This window comes from Populus euphratica, unplaced genomic scaffold (genome assembly GCF_000495115.2).
Source record: "Populus euphratica unplaced genomic scaffold, PopEup_1.0 scaffold5.1, whole genome shotgun sequence".
In the NCBI taxonomy this organism is placed as follows: domain Eukaryota; kingdom Viridiplantae; phylum Streptophyta; class Magnoliopsida; order Malpighiales; family Salicaceae; genus Populus; species Populus euphratica.
The window spans coordinates 2,660,900-2,682,278 of NW_011499848.1; the positions used below are offsets into that span (position 1 = coordinate 2,660,900).

The window sequence follows — 21,379 nt, forward strand, 5'->3', positions numbered from 1 at the left end:
CAGGAATGCAGCAATGTTATTTTTAGTAGCTTTAGCCACCCCTTCTGCAAATCTATCAGGCTTGAAAAGGTGAACATCATCTCCCCATATTTGAGGGTCATGATGGAGAGCTAGAGAGGGAACATGGACCTCCATCTTTTCTGGAATGATTAGATTTCCCAATTTTGTTCCTTTTTTTACTTCACGTAGGAGACCGACGACAGGGGGATATAACCTTAGAGATTCATTGATAACCATGCTCATCTACAAGGCAATAAATTAAAAACAAAATTAATCAGATTATAGTTTGAGCATAACCAAATAGCAAACAATTGTTGATAAATTTCATTAGACTCCAGACTATATATATTGATTTCACTTACAGTCTTCAATCTTGAAATGCCTTCTAGACCTGGATTCTGTTGGCCAAACAATTCAAGGATCTCATTCCTTACTTTTTCCTGCCAATCTGCATGAGTTGCTAGCATTAGAACAATCCATGTAAGAGCACTTGTTGTTGTCTCATGTCCAGCAATGTAAAAGTTCTTGCACTCATCAATCAAGTCATCTATTGTTATCCGGCTTGTCATATCAGCACTGCGATAAACCTTCACTAGTTGTCCAAGAAAATCACTTCCATAACCATCTATCTCACCTGCCATTGCCGCCTCCTCTCTTTTCTTTATCATCTTTATGACACTGTTTCTTATGATTTGGCCAAGTTTTTCTGATTGAATATCATCTTGTGTCTTAACAAGTTTTCTGCAACAACAGAAAGTGGTAGGGGTAAAAGAATAAGCATGTGGAAACAGTTACATGATATACAACCTGACACTTGTATGGACTATGGGGTGCCTGTTCCAATCTGTATATTGAATAATTGGAGATCAAGGAGAGAAGTTCGCTAACCCAATTCCAGGAATTCTCATCCTAAAAAGGTTTTTGGAGAAAATGAGAACCATCCTCGTCAATATTTCAAATATCTGCTGCCCTTCCAAGTAGCTGCTTCCAAAAGCTGTCCTGGAAATTATTTCTGATGTTAAGACCTTGAAGTCTTGGAATACTTCAATCTCCTTGCCTCGATGATCTTTCCATCTCCCAAGCATCATCTCCACGCTCGAAACCATTTCCGGAATCATATCCTATTATAAAGAATATTATCAGCTGTTCGAAGAAGCTCAACATGCCTAAATGACACCATTTGTTTGTTCAAATGAAGTATTTAAATGTTCAGACAATTATCATCTCTTCATCCATATGTATATACATTTTAATATACAACCGCGTAAATATGTTTGATGGACACTCGGAAGCAACAAAATGAAATAAAAGAACAATACAAGAATTACTTTCAAACTCTCTCCATGGAAAGCATGATTGGCCACTTTGCGCAGCTTAAACCATTTTTCACCTCTGGTTGTCACAAGTCCATCCCCAAAGAGCTTCTTTAAATAAGGTTGCACCTCAGGTTTGAGGTAATTTCCATCTTTATTATTCAAGACTACTTTAATCTGTTCTGTTTCATAGACTACCAATTGTGCTTGACTACCTTTCCACCAAAAGAAATTCTTCCCTGCACCAATATGGCCGGTATATTTAGTGATTTCAATCTAACAAGATTTCCATCAAGAAGAGGGTTTCGAAATTTCAACTAGCATATGTTTAATAGTTACCATGCAGCTTGCTCCATAAATAAACATGCGGTTGAATTCTAGAGAAGGATTGATGGCATAATTCCGTGGGACCGCTCATAGCCTCTTTTCTCAAGTTGATGATCTCTTTCAAGTTTCCATGAAGGAATCTGTAAGAAGGGCCTTTCACTCCTTGTGAATGCAAGGCAGATTGTATGCGAATTTGGGTCCACCACACTTTGTTAAAGAAGTTGATGAAAAGCAAAAGAAGGAATAGGCACACGCAACATGAAAGGAAGTTTCCATGAAGGAATCTGTAAGAAGGGCCTTTCACTCCTTGTGAATGCAAGGCAGATTGTATGCGAATTTGGGTCCACCACACTTTGTTAAAGAAGTTGATGAAAAGCAAAAGAAGGAATAGGCACACGCAAGTGAGGTTCTAGCTTAGCGGTGGGAGGGGTTTGTCCTCTTCCTCCGTACCTGGGTTCGAACCTCACCATGCACGCCTGTCACCCCCGCGGTGCCTTACCTGCTCACTGGACTTGCAGGATGTTCAGTGAGCCGTGGGGATTAGTCGTGGTGCGCGTAAGCTGGCCCGGACACCCCACGTAAAATAAAAAAAAATAAAAAAAAAAAAGATTATGGCGGTTCCCATGGCTGCCACCACAGCCATGTTTTATATATTGATCAGTTTAGAAAATCTTCAGCTTGTGCTTGGTGGCATAAAGTGTATTTTAGGAACTTGTTATACAACGATGATCATCGAATTACAGTAGTAGAAACTTGAGAATTTTGTCGATTCAGATTTCAGACAGACTGGCATTGTAATAAACCACAGCATATCCCTTTCAGTTTTTGTGTTGCAATAAAGATGAATATTCAAATGAGACGAAACAAGGAAGAACTCGTAGTCAACACTGTCGGTTCATAAGGTATTGGTAATTTCCAATAATACCCCTATGCCACATACTACAATAATTGAGTCGTGCATGCTGACATTTACACAGGAGGAATACATGTACATACAGAAACGGACACAGATTAGAATTTGAATTTGTGAGCGTTGGGTTTCACCAACCTGGTTTGTTTTTTATCCTACCCAGGCCATGACATGGGTCTGTTTCGATATTTTCTGTGTTGTGTTGCCGCCAAACGGAAGACAAGAACACCTAGACGAGGGCACAGAGTTTTACAGAACTGGTTAAATCACGGAATCCAAAAACCAACATACAACGAATGACACTTGACAAGCTACAGTTCCTGTCAATCTACAGAAAATCAGACTGCACAGACAAAACTATACGTCTCTTTCAATCAAGAATATTTTATCATCCTCTGCTTGTCATCCTTGTTCCCAAAGCTGCTAAGAACAAATCTTGACCACCAGGCATTTTCAATTGAAATCTCTGTAAGCTACCCTCTCATCTTGATTTAGTTACTCTGATTCTAATTGATTACTGGGCCTGGGTCATACGAGCTTTTTCCAGATCTTTTATTCAAACCCACTTGGGCTACACTACTATATGCTAGGCCCATAAGAGAAACTTCTACTACCACCTCGGCCCCATTGTTTTTCATCCTTGTCAATGTTATTCGATGCTTCTTCTAAACAGCAATGCATCGTCACCGCTTCTCCACCGGAATTTCAGAAATGAATTAGGGTCAACATTAGCAAGCTGTATGAGGGCGGATTATTTTATGACCGGACATGGTTAATGGATTCAGAGCAGTGGGATGGGCTTCTGGGGTAGATAAGTGTGCAAGGTCAGTATAAGTTGCATCTTGTTGATCAATTGTGAATTTGGCCTCTGGTTTCCACTCTTTAGCAATCTAATTATTGATTTTTCTGGCTGCTGTTTCAAATAAATAAAGCCTTATATCCTAACAATCTTTTGATACATTACAGACCATGATTTACTAGTTGTTTTATTGTATGTGTATCAAGTCATCAACCACAACACTTTTTCTTTATTTTACTTTTGGGTGAGTTAGCATGCCAGTACTGTTGAATTTGAATAAAATGATGAAAATAATGAATTTAATAGATTTAATGTATGGTAATAATACTTTTAAATTATGGGCTAGAATGCATCATTTACAAACATAACAGTATCCTCAGAAGAGATTACAGGTAATACTCTAGTCTATGAAATGAACGATTGTTGTGAAAATCTTAATCTTCAACTCTTTTTTTTTTTTTTTTTTTTTGTTTTCACACTGCCTGGATCAGGAGTCGAAGTCCATGTTGAGGGGACATTGCAAGAAGGAGAACCGGTTCCTGGACTTATTTAGGTGATAGGCAGAAGAACCATTGAGTGTGCAATCTTTGTTTCATTATATTTGAAGGTCACGATGAAGAGCTAGAGATGGAGCATGGACCTCCATATTTGGGGGGTTTAGCCTTAGAGATTCGTTGATAACCATGCTCATCTACTAGGAAAGAAAAAAAAATAGTTGAGTGCATTGAACATACAAGTTAAATAGTTGTTTACATCAGAATCTGTAGTGGTTTTCAGCTTTTCGCTCACAGTCTTCAATCTTGAGATGCCTCGTGGACTTGGATTCTGCTGGCCAAACAATTCAAGGACCTCGTTCCATACTTTTTTCCTGCCAGTGTGCTTGCATTGCTAACAGTAAAACAGTCCAGGCAGTCTGCTTGCATCGCTGTTCTGACAAGGCGAGCTGATTAACAATAGATGACTTGATTGATGAGTGCGAGAGTTTATAAATTGCATGCAGGACACGAGACAAGAAGTGCACTTGGCCTTCACTTGTTGTCCATGAAAGTCACTTTATAACCATCCATTCCACCTGTCATTTCCCCCTCCTCTCTTTTCTTTATCATCTTTATAATGCTTTTTATTATCCTTAGGTCAAGTTTCTCTGCTTCAATATCATCGTGTCTTAAAGTATTTTCTGCATACAACAATAAAAAGTAAACGTGTGAAAGATGCAGCCCAATTTGTCTATAGAATAATTGGAGAGACAATAAGCTTCACCTGATTCCAGGAATTCTTATTTTATGAAGGTTTCTGCATCCAAAAGCTGTCCTGGAAATTATTTCCGATGTCAAAACTATAAGGTCCTGGAATACCGCAATCTCCCTATCGTCATGATTTTTCCGTCTTTCAAGCATCACCTCCACACTCGAAATCAATTTTGGAATCGTTTCCTATAAAGAACAAAAATATTGTCAGTTATTAGAAGAAGCTCTTCGACATACCTAAATTTCACCTCTAGTTGTTAAAATAAACTATTAAACTGTTGAATAATTGACACCTTTGCATGAGTGTATGAATGTTAACATAAAACTAGGTAAATATGTTTGATGGACACTTGAGAAGCAACTATCCACAGTAACAAATTCAAGAAACTACTTTCAAGCTCTCTCCATGGAAAACCTGATTGACCAATTGACGCAGCTTAAACCGTTTTTCACCTCTAGTTGTCACAAGTCCATCCCCAAACAGCTGCGTTTACAAGGTCTGGGCTCAGTTTTGAGGTAATTTCCATCTCTATTGTTCAATATCTCTTTAATCTGTTCATGTTCAGGAACTACCAATTGTGCTTCACTACCTATCCATGAAATTCTCTTTACAAACCATATTTACATGGTTAACAAAATTAGTTATTTGCATGCAAGAAGCTTTCAATCAAGGAGTTTTAAATTTTAACAATCATATATATATGGTTAATAGTTATAACAGTTACCATGTAAAGATTCACAAATAAATGTGAGGTTGAACTCTAGGGAATGGTTGATGGCATAATTCCATCTCTTAAGTTGAAGACCCCTTTAAAATTTACCTGAAGGAATCTGTAAGAAGGGCCTCTTACTCCTTGCGCATGCAAGCTAGAATTTATGCAGATTGGAGTCCACCATACTAGGTTCATGAACTTGATGAGAAGCGAAGGAATGTAGAGGCATACACAGCTTTTAAGATTATCGTTGTTCGCATGGCCACCACTGCCATGATTTATCGAGTATTTTCAGGTTTAGGTCTTTCAGAATTTTTTATATCAGTGAATTACAGAATAGTGTTTGAAGCTTCGGAATTTTGTCAAATCAGACAAACTGGCCTTCTAATAAAATAGGCATCATGGACAATGTCATTAACATAGAAAAAAAAATCACACAAGTTTGATACAAGATTGATTGTTTGCCTGGAAGTTTCTGTCTAATCAGGATTGCATAGGTTAGTGTTGCTTGTCGTATCCCCACATGATATATCCCTTACGTTTGGTGGTTGAAGACATGCTTCGATTATTCATACTGGCCTGTATATATGAATGTGCATGTCCGCCCATGGACATGCATTAGAATTTGTTGGACATACCTTTAGTCCATAAACTACACCAATTAGAAGTCTTCTAGATAGCAATGAGGAATTTGAATTTATGATCCATGGATTTCACCAAGAAACTTCTGTTTTTATCCCGTAAAAGATTTTACATTCAATGTTTTCTGTTGTTTGTTTTTACTAAAAGTTTACTGAAGCTCCAAAAGAACACATAAACACCTGGCTGATGGCACAAATTGTATAACAAAGCTGGTTAAATTACAGAACCCAATAGGCAAATACAGCAAATGACACTTGACAAGCTATAGTCCCTATCAATTTAAGGCCAATCGGATTGTAAAGCTGTACAAAATACTTATTTCTACGCTTGACATCTTATTACAAAGCTGATAGAACAATTCGTGTCCAAGAGGTTTCAGTTGAATTCTCTGTAAGCTTCAGTTTCAAGGGCGTCCATATTTGCATTATGTTTTTCCAACAAGCAACAGCTTTCACTCACAATGAATGAAGGATTACCTGAACTCCATTTCGTGGACAGAGCGTAACTGCCTCATATGGTGAGTGGGTATAGGTTGGGGAAAGGGTGAAGAGGTATTTCTGCAAAATCATCGACAGAGTAATTTTTGCTTCAGTTGTGGCAAAGTTCAAACCCACACAAGTACGAGGTCCTAACCCAAAGGGAAAAAATGCAGCAGGTATGTTGTTTGTAGCTTTAGCAACTCCTCCTGAGAACCTTTCTGGCTTGAAAAGATGCACGTCTTCTCCCCATATTTCAGGGTCATGGTGAAGTGCCGCATTAGCAATGTACAGGTTCATGTTAGCTGGTAGAGTAAGCTGCCCAATTTGAACTTCTCTTTCAACTTTCCTCATGAGGCCAAGCACCGGAGGATATAATCTTAGAGTTTCATTGATAATCATGGTCAACTACGTGAAAAACGAAAAGAAAAGAAAAACTAGTTAGAGCTTGAAGTGGAATGATTGGCAAGTAATTTTGAAAATATTTTCAGATGTTGGTAAAAACCAAACGCGTTTTTATCTGGAGATTTGATTTTATAATTTCCTTACAATCTTAAGTTTTGCGATGCCATCTAGATTTGGTTTTTGCCGGCCAAATATATTGAACACCTCCTTTCTGGCTTCCTCTTGCCAATCTGTATGGATTGCTAAAAGCAGTATGGTCCAGGAAAGCAATGAATTAGTGGATTCCTGTCCGGCAATGTAGAATGTCTTGCACTCGTCAACCAAATCTTCTATTGAAATCCTCTTCTTCTCGTCCGCATCATGGTATGAATTCAAAAGAACTCCAAGAAAATCATTCCCAAATCCATCTGCTTCTCCAGTCTTCACCTTTTCTTCTCTCTTCTTTATTATCTCCATCACAGAGTTATGTATTCCTTTCACGAGTTTCTCTGATTCTATTTCATCCCGAGTCCTCCAGAACTTACTGAAAACATAAATAAAAAGGCAGAACACTAACTAAAAGGACAAGTCTTGGATTAAGATAACCATATTAAGCATATTCATCATCTTCTACAAAATCACATAGTTATTGTCTCCAAGGTTCTGAAGTTCTCTGCTTATCATTTTACTAGTAATTAGGCCTAAAACCTTCAGGTATGAGAACTTACCTTATGCCAGGAAGCCTAAGTTTGTAGATATTCCTATGTATTATCAGGGACAACTTCGTCAACATGTCAAAAATGTCCTTCCCCTCTACGTAACTACTCCCAAAGGCTGTCCTGGAAATTATTTCTGACGTCAATAACCTGAGTTCTTGGTAGACCTCGATCTCTCTGCCTTCATTCTGTTTCCACCTTTCTAGCAGCATCTCAACACTGGCAATCATTTCTGGAATCATATCCTGAAAATCATCCCTCCACACAATCAGCAATTGACCAGATATTCTCTTATTGAGTTGTTAGTGTGATGAGAATTGATAGATTCTGGTTTGCTTGCAAGTACAATTTCTTTGCCCTTCATAGGCTAGCATTTTTTACCCTGCCAGTGTCTTTGGAGTTTTTTGTTTGAGGATTGTTTACATGTGATCATCAGATGATTACAGACAAGGATTGTAATAACATGAATGATGGGAGCTTACTTTCAAGTTCTCTGCATTGAAAGCATAAGTGGACAGTTTTCTATGTTTTGTCCATTTTTCACCTTCTGATGTTGAGACTCCATTCCCTAACAGCAATCTAAAATAGGCTGGAATGTCTCCTTTTGGATAAGATCTATCTTTGTTATTTAGTATCTCTTTGACTAGCTCCGGCTCCGAAACAACAAAATGTGCTTTAGGACCATACCAACTAAGATAATTCCGCCCTACTCACCACAAAAAACAAAGATGAATTTTAGAAAGAAAAGTACAAAGAAAGAGAAAAAAATACTTCGTTGGCTGTTTTCTTGAAGTTTGAATCATATTGAACAAGTTGTTACCATATGTGTTGATCCATGTGTAAATTTGAGGCAGAACTTTGGGAAATATGTTATGTGATAAGGTCATGGGTTTGGCCATGGCTTCTTTCTTCATGATCAGAACTTCTTTTGTGCTCCCATGGATGAACCTGTAAGAAGGGCCTCTGATTCCCTGAGAAGCCATGAAATTTTGTATGCGAATGGGAGTCCACCATAGTTTGTGAAGGACCTTGACGAGCATAAAGGTAAGATATATGCACAAGGAGCTAAAGAGAAGGATTATCATATTTCCTAGAAAAACCATTCTCTTGCTTCTTCTACAACGAATTTCAAAGAGTAGGTATTAAACGCACTAAAACAATCTTCAGTATTTTTTGGTTTTTAAGGTTTTTGAAGGGTTAGGAATCTAAGTTTGAGACAATAATGTAGCAGTATTAAATAATCTGCAAAAGATTGCTTTCATTAGCTCAGCATTTATAAATGGTCCCAAAAGCTTTGATTCGATGTATAATCAGCCAGTGACGTACATGAATAATTTATTTGAATCTGGCTTATAATAGTTTGATGCTGAAAGCAAAAGCATACCTTGGAAAATATTGTTATAGTTCACTCCACATCAACAAAAAATAATGCAGAACTAGAACACTGAATTAAGGTTTTTCTATAACTTATGCACAGGACGAATTTTGGCATAATTTATGTAAGGGTCTATGGAGCATTAAATTGATGAGCCAATGGCATAACATAATCAAGGAGCATCAGCAACATTATGGACAGCACACGATCTATACCTCGACAACTTGCCTCCTGGAAGACATTTTCAGGACTTGTCATTATTGTTGTTGGCTCTGAATTTGTTAATATCCTCATAGAGGCAACTTTGGATTTTGCAGTTGTACCAAGTAAAGAAATGGGACCAGACAGCAACAACAAATTGAAATGAATACGGAATAAATCAGGCTAGGCGGCTGCATGAGGCTGGAACTTGATTAGGTGGAAACATGGGTAAGAGAGTCAGCCAGTCAGAGCAACGAGACGGGCGTCATCAGATAATGTGGCTCCTATACTATAGTGGACTCCAGTAATCTGAACCAGTTCTGTGCAAATTAGATTAGAAGTGATTATTTGCCAGGCAGTTTTAGCCGAAAGGATAGAATATGTTGGTATTGCTGATTTCACCGCCCAGGCTAATCCCTACCATGTGCAGGCAGCGGGCAAGAAACCATTTTTGAACATCCTTTCCTGGAGTGTTGCTTTAGGCTATAAACCGTATCACTCGAGAATCCTTGTAAATAGATGCCATTTGGAATTTAGCATTATGAGCTCATAAATATCGATGGATTTCTCCGATATAAGCCTATTATCTCTAAATGAACCGCTTACATGGTCATCTTGGCATGTTAATTCTGCTATTTTTTTGGCTGAAATTTAATTGAAGTTCAATGGAGAGTACATGATCACCTATCTTACATACAAACTGCGCCAGCAATAATGGTTAAGCACAGAACCCAACAGATGAAACTTTACAAAGTTATGGTACCTATAATTTGAAGCGAACTAGAAGTGAAGGTCCAAAAAACCCCTTACCTTAATCACAGTCCTAGCATGACTCGACTTGACATAATTATTCCGAACTCCAAAGCCACCAAGAACTATTCCTCTCCCGGAGGCATTTTCAGTTGAATTCTCTATCTGCTACAGACTGAATGCTTCCATGTTTCGGCTTTGTTGCATTGAATGTTCATTTTTCAAAAGACTAACTCTGTGATGAGTGAAGGATTGCCTGAACTCCTTTTTTAGGACGAAGTGTAACTGCCTCGTAGGGTTAGGTTGGGGAAAGGATAAAGTAGTATCGCTGCAAAATCAATGAAAGAGTAATTTTCCTTTCAGTTGTGGCAAATTTCAATACGACACAAGTTAGGGGCCCTGATCCAAATGGAAAAAAATGCAGCAGCGTTGTTCTGTGTAGCTTGAGAAACTCCTTTTGAGAACCTCTCTGGCTTGAAAAATGCACATCTTCTCCCCATATTTGAGGGGCATGGCGAAGTGCCATAACATTGATGCAGACGTTAATGTTAGCCGGCAGGGTAAACTTCCCAAGTTGAATTTCTCTCTCTACTTTTCTTAAAATTCCAAGTGGCTGTGGATATAGTCTTAAGAGTTTCATTGATAATCATGCTCAACAACATGAAAAAAACAAAACCAGAGGAAAACTGGCGAGAGCTTGAAGTGAAATGGTAACGGGTTTATAAAATAATTTGCAGACATTGGTAAGAATTTGATGATTGTATTCCGTAATTTCCTTAAAATCTTAGGTTTTGCAATGCCATCTGGATTTGGTTTTTGTTGGCCATATATCTTGGCTTCTTCTTACCAGTCTGGATGGATTGCTAAAAGCAGGATAGTCCGGGCACAATGAATTGGTGGATAGCAATGTAAAATGTCTTGCACTCATCAACCAGGTCTTCTAATGAAATCCTCTTGTTCTCATCAGTGTCTTGGAATGCATTCATGAGAACTGCAAGAAAATCATCATCAAATCCATTTGCTTCTCCGCTCTTCACCTTTTTCTCCTCCTTATTATTTCGATCACAGAGCAGCGTATTCCTCTCACAAGTTCCTCAGATTCTGTCTCATCCTCGGTCCTCTCACAGTTTACTGCATAAGGAAAATGGAAGATTAACTGAAAAGAGGAGGTGTTCGATTAAAAGATCTGTATTACTACTACCTTGTCTGGAGAATCACTTTTGTTTTTCTATCCTGAGTTGTTGATGGTGTTCTCCGTTTATGAAACTTCACTCATCCCACCAGCACTTATGTCTAAACCCTACGCTCAGCTATGAGGAACTTGCCTGATACCAGGAAACCCATGTTTATAGATATTCCTCTGTATTATCAAGGACAACTTCATCAACATGTCAAGAACATTCTTCTCTTCCAGGTAACTGCTACCAAAGGCGGTCCTAGTAATCAACTTCTGAAGTTAACACCCTGGAGTAGACTTCGATCTCTCTACCTTCGTATTGTTTCCAACTTGCAGCGTCATCTCAACACTTTCATTTAAAGATTATTTATGACCATGAAAACTGTTGGTGATGAAAATAGGAGCAATTGTTGGAGCTTACTTTCAAGTTCTCTGCATTGAAAGCATAAATGGACAATTTTCGATGCTTTACCCATTTTCATCTTCTGATGTTGTGAATCCATTGTTTCCTAACAGCAATTTGAAATAGGCTGGACCATCTCCTTTCGGGTAAGATCTATCCTTGTTATTCAGTATCTCTTTGACTAGCTCCGGCTTCGTAACAACAAATTGTGCTTTCGGACCATACCGCCTAAGGTAATTCAACCCTGTTCCGAACACACAAGATTTTCAGGAAAGAAAAGGAGAAAGCTACGAGTAAAATTGTTGAGTTGTTTAGAATAATTTTCCTTTTTTTTGGTGCCAAGAGTTGTTATCCGAATCTCAATGATTAAAGGACCAAATCAATTAATCATGCCAGAAAACTCCATTAACGCCATTGCTCGTCCATGACTGCCGCTCACGCGTGGAGGTCATAGGCCATTTACAAGTAAGATCAATGGCTTCTTTAATTATGAGTTGCTGTGAAGTTATTCTCGTTTATACAGAACATCATTCGTTCTACGAACAGAGTACATAATTGAAGAAAATTAATAATCTTTCGGAATTAGGAAATGAGCAGTAATTTCCTAATTGAGTGGGAAATGAATCCTGGCTAGAGAAACTTGTAAAAACCCATATAAAGCTCATACTCAACCTCTATTTTCCTATTCTGCAATGGAATTTACTATAAACTTTTTTAAAAAAATCATATAAAGTAATTTTTTTTTTTGAATTATGTAATTGAATTTTCTTGAAATATAGGGTTTTTAATTATTTTTTTAACTCAATCCAAGAAATTAAGATTAATAAATGCATTTAGATAAGTTTAACGCATCTTAAGGGCACTTGTAAGCCTCCATTTAACTTAGCCCTTCAAGAGACAATGGGGTTTCTAGTTTATTTTTATTTCCAGCTCCTTGCCATTAGCCTCGAAACTTCCATCACCCAAACAACTTAATCAAAGTAGCAGTGCTGCGTTGAAGGTAGAGTTGATTGCCAGCTATATTTGAAATTTCTAAGTTAGCCTTTTTAAATTGAAGTATATTTTTAATTTTCCTATTATAAGTGAGATCCATAGACTAGATTATAAATGAAGTATGTTTTGGAAGAATAAATAATAGTTTAATTGTTATGAAAATCTTTATAAATAAAACTTTTTTGTTTTTGTGTTTTAAAATTATTTTTAAAAAAAATGAAAAGGGAGTGATTGTATGGAAAAGAAGATATTTTTATTGAAAATAATTAGATATATGCTGTAATTTTCCTCCTCTTGAACGGAACTGCTAGTCTCATCACGTGGTCCCATTGGCAACCATTGAGAATTGTCAGAATCACTGTAGCTCACGCTGAATTTTCAAGAACTTCGAGACCCATAAAAGGTGTAAAAGAGTGCTGAAAGTAAAATTTTGTCCTACTCGATCGGTAGCTGCTGGTAAATATTCAATTAATTTTACTAAATGTAGAGAGCAGTGCTGTGAAGATAAGTAGCTAATTCTGAGGGTGATCATAAGAATAAGCATTTATTTATTTATTTATTTGAGTGGCTAGCAGCTGATTTCAAAGAAGAAACTACATTGTCACGGGGCATCTACATTCAAAATATAAAAAAATAAAAAAGCCAAACTCTGCCCATGAATCCGGATTCTTTATTTTTCTCAGTTTGTCTGTCTGTATTGCACATTCATTTCACTACAAAGTCTACGGTATACTTTTTTTTGTTTAGATTAACGGGGTGTCCGGGTCAGCTTGCGTGTAACATGACTAATCTCATGGACCCTGAAATTAACGACCATATAAATCTCCAGTGGCCATCATATGAATAACCAAGAACTCGAACTTGAGACTACAGAGAAAGCAAACCCCTTAGTCCCAAATATTTATCATTTGGCCACCATTTCTTAGAAAGCATCGTTGTAGGGGTATTAATGTCTAAAAATTTACTTAGATCAAAGTTAAAAATAAATAAATTAGAATTAGATTATATATATATATATATATATATATATATAACTAAAATGTGCTGCTCATCAAAACTCCTTAAATTATTCACGTCACTATCCATGGTTGTTGTTTTATTACCTCTCAGGTACTTGAATTGCATTTTTTTTACTTTGTGGTGGTTTTTTGTGCATGCTCTCGCATCCGTGATGTGACGGGAATTATTCTTGCATGACATTAATTGCAAGTCAATATTACGAAGTAAAATTATAGGTTACGGTTAAAAAAACAAGAATTGAATTTTTTTAAAGAAAAAACTTAGTTTTTTTTTTAATTTACATTGTCCAAGAGATCCCTACTGTTTTCACAATTCACCTTTTAATCATGAAATTTTATCTATTTTATATTTAAATTCATACTAATACTATTAAAATAAGAGAAAGTCGTTAAAAAAAAAATTCTTCTAGTCAACTCCATCCTGATCATAAAAAACTATTTTTGAAGAGATAAATTCAATAATCATGCTATCAACATTTAAAAAATTATATTTTAATTTGATTTGATTTTGAAATTTTAATCTTGAAATGCTTATGTAAGTTTTTTTGTGTTTTAAATGAAAATAAGTTAATATTTAGATTTTAAAGATTTGAAAAATCGAGATTGATTTTCTAATAATCCAAAAAATATCTACTCCCTTCTTTACAAGGACGAAAAATTGAACAAAACTATTCAATGACCTTGTCAATTTGACGATATGAATTCCTAAATCCTCCAGAGCCTCGTCTCAAACTCCCAATAGATACGTTATAGGTTAAAAAACTCTTCGATAGTCAAGAAGGAAATGTAGGGCCCATGATTTGCCACCGCTATCCAACATGTCATAATCATGCAACTAAAGGAACCATGTCCGAAGGTCCAACTAGAATTTCCTCCTCTCTCTCTCTCTCTCTCTTACGAGATTAAACCGCTATAAAAATCGTGCAAGACTAACTTGTCAAAGCAGCACCAAAAAGCTTTCTGCCCCTATTTCTCAACGTCCTACCGTCCAGCAGCCATTGTTCACTGCCTAGAATTCCGTATTGTGTCAATGAAGACCGAAAACCGAAATGAAAACTCGTTGCTTGCTCCAATCACGTTTCTTCCTTTCTGCTTCATAGCCTGTTGCACACTCCCCTCCTCTGCTGACAAGCCGTCATATTACATTCCCTCTGACAACTCTGCATTTGATTGTTCTCCGTCAGATTCATCACACGATGCAGGATTCCCTGATAGCAAAAGATATGAAATTGATTTTTCATATGTTTCCAGAGTATATGCCATAGATCCTAGCAACCGTGAAAAACCGAGAATTTCTGCTTGCTGCTTCAGGAAGCAGGTCACCTTGCCATTCAGTGTCTCTGATGGCCCCAAGTTCCTTCGACTTTACTTCAAACCAGTCACATATTCAGGGTTAAACGTATCTAAGGCCTTGTTCTCCATCAGCGTTGGTCCGTATACACTAATAACTACTTCAGAGTCATCCTATTCTAAATATTTCCCAAATAGTGATTATGCTATCAGGGAATTCTGTGTCAACACGGATGGCCAGATATTAAATGTCACTTTCACACCCTCGCCAAAGGTTTTGGGTGCCTACGCTTTTGTCAACAAGATTGAGATAGTCTCAATGCCATCAAAGCTTTACATACAAGAAGATGCTCCATTGTCGCTTGTAGGAAAGCCTTCTCATTATTCCATGGGAAATTCTACAGCCCTCGAGATGATGCACCGGATGAACATAGGAGGAGATGTGATCTATGATCTAGAAGATACTGGCATGTTTCGTCGCTGGACCAGGGATGATGATTATTTCATGAGTAACGATGGAAACACAAGTATTGTTGAATCAGAAGTTGAAGTCAAGTCGAGCTTACTGGTACCTGCATATGCTGCTCCACTCCAAGTTTATACCTCTGCCAGGACAATTCTACATACAACAGAAAGTAAATACCGAGCAAGATGGCTGTTCCCAGTTGATTATGGTTTCTATTACCTTGTTAGACTCCATTTCTGTGAGATTTCTAGAAAAAATAATCGAGATGGACAAAGAGTTTTCAGCATTTATATCAACAATCAAACTGCTGAGGATCATGCAGATGTTTTCAATTGGAGCCATGGGGCTGGAATTCCCATTTACAGAGACTACGTTGTGAACTTTTCAAGCTACGGTGAAGGCGTAAAGCAACTATCAATTGCATTGGGAAGTACTGATGGATCATCTGCAACATATGGAAGTCCAATTCTGAATGGGCTAGAAATTTTCAAGTTGTCTGACTTCTCTAACAATCTTGCAGGTCCTAATCCATTTGGGGTCATAGCTGCACCTCATCCGCATTTTTCTGTACGAGATGATGCAGAAAGCTATGATGTGGTGATAGTTGCACGGGTAGGCGGTGGTCTTGTGCTTGCTTATTGTGCAATAGGATTTCTAGGCCACTGTTGTTTATTTTCTTCTCGTTCAAATCGGCAGAAAAAATCCTCTAAGCAAGATCAATCATTAGGCTATTGCCGAATTTTTACAATTGCTGAGACAAAGTCAGCAACCAATAATTTCGCAGATGGCTTACTCATTGGCACCGGTGGATTTGGGACGGTCTACAAGGGATCCATTGATGGTGGCATCACAACGTTGCTATAAAGCGTGCCAATCGAAGTTCACACCAAGGCTTAAAAGAGTTCCAAACTGAAATCTCCATGCTCTCAAAGCTCAGGCACGGCCACCTAGTATCTTTGATCGGATACTGCACTGAGGAAAAGGAAATGATACTTGTTTATGAGTACATGGCTCAAGGCACGCTACGTGATCATCTCTACAAGACACAGAAACCTCCACTTCCATGGAAGCAGAGGCTTAAGATTTGCATTGGTGCTGCACGAGGGCTGCACTACCTTCACACAGGTGCAAAACATACTATCATCCACCGTGACATCAAGACTACCAACATCTTGTTGGATGAAAAATGGGTGCCAAAAGTTTCAGATTTCGGATTATCAAAACTTGGCCCGAACAACATGACGGACTCCGAGTCACATGTTTCAACCATTGTTAAAGGTAGTTTTGGCTATCTGGATCCAGAGTATTATCGACGTCAAAAACTAACTGAAAAATCTGATGTGTACTCATTCGGGGTGGTGTTGTTTGAGGTTCTATGTGCTAGGCCTGCTGTGATCCCCATGGGAGAAATTGGGGAAGATGAGCACGAGAAAGTGAGTTTAGCTGAGTGGGCATTACATTGCTGCCAAATGGGGACCCTTGATCAGATAATTGATCCATATCTAAAAGGTGAGATAGCTCCCGACTGCTTCAAGACATTCGCAGGCATAGCAAGGAAATGTTTGGAAGATAGGGGAAGTGAAAGGCCAACAATGGGCGATGTATTATGGAACTTGGAGCTCGCAATGCAGCAACAGGAAGGTGTTGGCCGGCAAGAGGTCAGCAGAGTTCAAAGGGAGGCTAATGGGACAATGAATGGTGATTTGGGCATAATGATCGACAACCAACGCTGCAGTGGCTTTGATATTTCAGATCCAAACCCAGGGGTGGAGTTTTCTGATATTATGGTTCCGACCGGACGTTGACACTTTGATGTTCATTTTCAACTCCTAGACCACTATATATATGGTAGCATTTTCTCTAGATGTAGTTCCTGTACTAAAGTCCCTCGTCATCTTGTATTATTTAGGTTGGCATAAACTAAATCCCTTCGAAGAATCATGTTCTGTCATTTGTAAGGAGGTAATTTCCTTTCTACCTTTTTCTTTTCCAGAAGCATTTCTTTTTCGCATTCATGGATTCATAAAGTTTAGTCTTAAGATATTAATTAACTTTTTTCATCTAATCAAACACCTTCTCGAGTTAGAATGATCAGAGCCAGTAAGTAGAAATTTCCAATAACCATTCACAGGACAGGAGCACTCAAACAGTAGCATGGAATCGGTGCTAGAATAAAGGAGGCAATTCTTTTTTTCTTTTTTCTTTTTTGGGAAAAAGGTAAAACGACTTAAAAATGAGTATCGCAAAGTTGAACAATGGTCAACACGGTAGGATATAGAGAGGGTTGCCGCTCTGCGAGAAAGTAGCTTACCCTCGTGGCGGCAGTTTAGTGGATACTAGATAAAAATCCCACTCTACACGCTATTGGGTTTGATAAGATAGATTTATTTAATTATATGATATAATAATAATAATAAATAAACCGAATTATAAAAAAAATGTGATAACGATAAAAAGCTAAATCTCAAAATAGATGGGAGTTTCAAATTTGACATGAGAAGGTTTTTTTCCTATTTTTCAAATGATAAATTTTCAGTCTTTTAATATTTTAAAATTTTATTTTTGATATAAAACTTTATTTTTTTTATTTAATAGTTTAATAAAAAAAACCGAATTCTAGAGATAATTATGGAGATTGAGAGATGCCACACAAAATCGTGGGTTGCAGATATTGCTGTATTCGTAATAGCTACGTAGCAGCCCATGATAAAAAAAAAAAACCAGACATGTTTTTTTAGCGGCAAAACATAAATCTGGTTAGTCCAACATCCGTATCCTTTCATCCATAATGGCCACCTGCAACCGCGTCCAAGTAATATACGCTATCCATTTCTCTGCTTAAAAAACAAACCCTACTCTTCTACAGCAGTGTGGGAGGAACGCGCATTATAAGTTGAATAGAACAGAATTATTTTAGGATTTCTTGGCTTCAAATGACTGCGAGTTTTGAACGACAAAGTTTAAATTTAAAAAGAAATTAATTTTAAATAAAAAATAAAAATAAAATTATTTAAAAAAATATCTTGGTTACTTGATAAAATTTGTTATCCAGATTATGAGACCATGGTAACTTACTTAAAAAAAAACTAAAAAAATTTTGATATTAACTTTTTAAACACGTAGCCTGAGTTACTAAACTAAAAATATCTTATCTTGAAAAATCACAAAGTATAATTTTTAACAAATTAAATATTAAAACATAAAATTAAAAAAAATTATACAAAAGGATTAAAAAAATAGAAGTTAAAAGGATGAGAACCTAATTTGAAATAAAAAGTAAATGAGAGAATAACCTAGAATTTTGAATTAAAGGGGTAAATTGAAAAGAAAAATAAAATTTAAAAAATAATCCAAAATAAAAAAATCAAAATCAGAAGAATGGAGACTAAATTTGAAAAAATAACAAATCATAATTATAGATCCGATGATAAAATTAAAAAAAATTAAAATTTTATAAAAGAGTTAAGAGCAAAAATTAAAAATCAAAATAAATAAGAATTAAAGTTGAAATATTAGTAAAAGAGAGGATAATTATAAAATTCTCAATAGCCAACATGAATTTCAAAGAGATAAGAAAAAATAAATAAGGGATCATCTACGACATACCATCGCCTAAAACACCATACATGTCATCCCAAATTAGAAGGAGGTGTCACGTGCAACTCTTATAACACCTTCACGAAAGCTGATGTTCTATCACTATACACTACTATCAAGAAAAATTCTTTTTTTATTAATATTTTATGTTTATCAAAATATCAAATTATCTATAAACCAACTTTATTATAAGAAAAAAAATATTTAAATTATAAAAAAAACCTCTTAAAGCTAGTTTAATAACTTTTGCTCTTAAAAGTAATCTAGTAATTTTATTATGCTAAAAGATAAAAAGATTTAAAAAAAAACCTATAAATGTTAGTTTAATATTTTTTAAAAAACTTTTAAGGGTAATTCAATTATTTTATAATGTTATAAAATACAAGAAAAATGTTTTAACTCAGATTAATTTATTAATAACAAATAAATCCAGGTGAAAAACTATTTTGTTGTTGAAATCAAAAAATATTTGATAATTTTTGGTATGACAAAATGGTTATTTTGTTATTGAAATCAACTCTGGTTTCACAGTGAATGATGGGGCATTTTAGTTTTTTTTATTTTAATTTAATATAGTAGGCAATTAGGCATTGTTGACTTGGTAAAATGTTTGGCTCTATTTATTTATTTATTTATCTTTTTTTTTTATGTGGGGTGTCCGGGCCAGCTTACGCACACAACGACTAATCCCCACGGCCCACTGAATACCCTGCAAACCTAATAGGCATGTAAGGCACCGCGGGAGTGACGAACGTACATGTCAGGGCTCGAATCCATGTGCAGTGAAAGGAGACAAGCCCCTTCCACCGCTAGATCAAGCCCCTCAGTGCATTTATTTATCTTATTTGCTTGGGTGCTACCCTTTGCGAGCATATATAAGCCAAGAAAAGGATGATGTGCTCTATAACTTTTCAACATACATTTTTCATCAGCTGTCACGCTCCCTCACGAAAGAACGAGGTGATGATATGGTTTAATTCTTGCCATTATGCCGATGGTCAGTACGTAGCATTAAATTGATGAAAGAACAATTCTTGTGGGTGAAAACGGGAATTTATCATTCTTTGGTGAGAAAAAGGGCCGGTGAGATTAAAAACTTTCTGCATTGCAATCTTCCTTGACAACAATCTTCAATAATTGTCTGCAATTATAGACTTTATAGATGGAGGTCGTCAATAGAGATTGATGAAGATGGAGTGGAAATTAGGGCCATGCATGAACATGAACACTCTTGAATATGCAGTCAGAGGATGCTGAGAAGTCTATGGTGCTTACGCGTAGCATTAATGGCTGACAATGGGCAGTGATGACCATATGATGAATAATGATAGGTCTACTCTAAAAGGTTGGTAAGTAAACTGCGAGTCTTCCACGATCAGACAAACTTTGTGTAGTTTTTGTCGAGTTGTTGAAGTAACCGTGTGAACAGCAGACAAACTTCGGAATCGTTTAGTGAAAGGATGCTTGAATATATATATCAATATATCATAAATATATTTTATCTTGGTAAATAAAAAAGTTGAACACGTAATCAATTATCTAAGTCAATAATTGAAAAAAAATCAAGAATCGATAGTGAAAGGATGCTTGAACATTCTACGTTGGAAAAGTGGTTAGTTCTAATCAACCATTCATTCACAAATGTCATTATTCTCTTTTGAGCTTTGATGGTTATTATTATTATTATTATTATTATTATTATTTCACATCAACGTAATTCTGAATGAGAAGTTTTTTTTACACATCTCAAAGAATTATGATTGATTTTGAAGTGAGACGTAATTAGCCGAATATGATATTAAAAAAAAATTGATTTTTTTTAATGGTTAGTGCTGATCTTTTAAAAAAACAAATTGATGTTATACTTAGTTGTATTGTCATTAAATTATTAAAAATCATGCATCTTAGATTGATGAATTATTAATTATCAAACCTCATTCATTATCAAAAACAAATTGACATTTAATCATTTTTTATAGGTTGCATGAAGAATAATTATTTTGTACAACAAAGACTATTTTTTATACTAATTTTGAAAGAAAAAAAAGTCAAAATCCAGAAAAAAATAATGATTTTTTTTTATATAAGGTTGTATGAAGGATACCAAAAAAAAAAATTCATTGTTTTTGTTAATTTGTGGGACATTGATATTGGGCAAATAATAAATAATAAGATAAAGAATATAAAACTATAAATCCTTATTATTTATAATTTTTTTAAAAAATGGTGATATATGGTTAGTGATGAAATTTAAAAACCATTTATTATATAATTTTTTATTAATTAATCATTATAAAACTTCTATTATTGTCACACAAAAAATGATATTTAATCATTATTTTTGTGAGGTTTCATGATGATTTTTTATACTAATTTTGAGAATTAATATAAAATTCAAAGTCATGAAAAAAAAATATTTTTTTAGTTTGTATGAAAATAAAAATTAATTATTAATTATTTGGAGATAATTATTATTGAGAAAATATAAATATAAATATAAATATAAACAAAGAAGAAAGTTAGGTAGAGCACATCGTGCTTGTGCTCATGGGCCCAATGACAACTAGGCCCGAGCTCCGAG

The 21,379-nt window shown here is 35.9% G+C and overlaps 3 protein-coding genes and 2 long non-coding RNA genes across 5 annotated transcripts in view; 2 read left to right on the top strand and 3 right to left on the bottom strand.

Moving 5' to 3' along the window:
• LOC105114748 (cytochrome P450 CYP749A22-like) overlaps positions 1–2,461 on the bottom strand; it is a 2,909-nt gene extending 448 nt beyond the window's left edge. The window contains exons 1-7 of the mRNA XM_011011410.1: positions 2,241–2,461; positions 1,925–2,045; positions 1,653–1,780; positions 1,329–1,552; positions 889–1,121; positions 363–741; positions 1–243 (exon numbers count right to left, since the gene is read on the bottom strand). The exon at positions 1–243 is cut by the window's left edge and continues 448 nt beyond it. Of these exons, the coding sequence (XP_011009712.1) occupies positions 1–243; positions 363–741; positions 889–1,121; positions 1,329–1,552; positions 1,653–1,780; positions 1,925–2,045; positions 2,241–2,283 (1,371 nt within the window). The 5' untranslated portion in view covers positions 2,284–2,461. The remainder of the gene's footprint in view (positions 244–362; positions 742–888; positions 1,122–1,328; positions 1,553–1,652; positions 1,781–1,924; positions 2,046–2,240) is intronic.
• A 203-nt stretch (positions 2,462–2,664) lies between these two features.
• LOC105114743 (uncharacterized) lies at positions 2,665–4,052 on the top strand. The gene is made up of 2 exons (XR_840195.1): positions 2,665–3,374; positions 3,841–4,052. It is a non-coding gene; the product is annotated as an uncharacterized LOC105114743 (long non-coding RNA).
• Positions 3,796–5,106, bottom strand: LOC105114739 (uncharacterized). The gene is made up of 2 exons (XR_840194.1): positions 4,139–5,106; positions 3,796–4,043 (listed from the first exon to the last, which is right to left on the bottom strand). It is a non-coding gene; the product is annotated as an uncharacterized LOC105114739 (long non-coding RNA).
• A 1,010-nt stretch (positions 5,107–6,116) lies between these two features.
• Positions 6,117–8,720, bottom strand: LOC105114755 (cytochrome P450 CYP749A22-like). The gene is made up of 5 exons (XM_011011421.1): positions 8,348–8,720; positions 8,010–8,233; positions 7,540–7,772; positions 6,977–7,355; positions 6,117–6,835 (listed from the first exon to the last, which is right to left on the bottom strand). Exons 1-5 carry the CDS (start codon positions 8,628–8,630, stop codon positions 6,407–6,409), a joined length of 1,548 nt encoding a protein of 515 aa, XP_011009723.1. The 5' UTR covers positions 8,631–8,720; the 3' UTR covers positions 6,117–6,406.
• A 5,431-nt stretch (positions 8,721–14,151) lies between these two features.
• Positions 14,152–17,212, top strand: LOC105114764 (receptor-like protein kinase FERONIA). Its single transcript, XM_011011432.1, is given in 2 exon segments — positions 14,152–16,048; positions 16,051–17,212. Coding segments are annotated over 2 exon segments (2,529 nt in total). The 5' UTR covers positions 14,152–14,475; the 3' UTR covers positions 17,007–17,212.
• Positions 17,213–21,379: the final 4,167 nt, after the last annotated feature.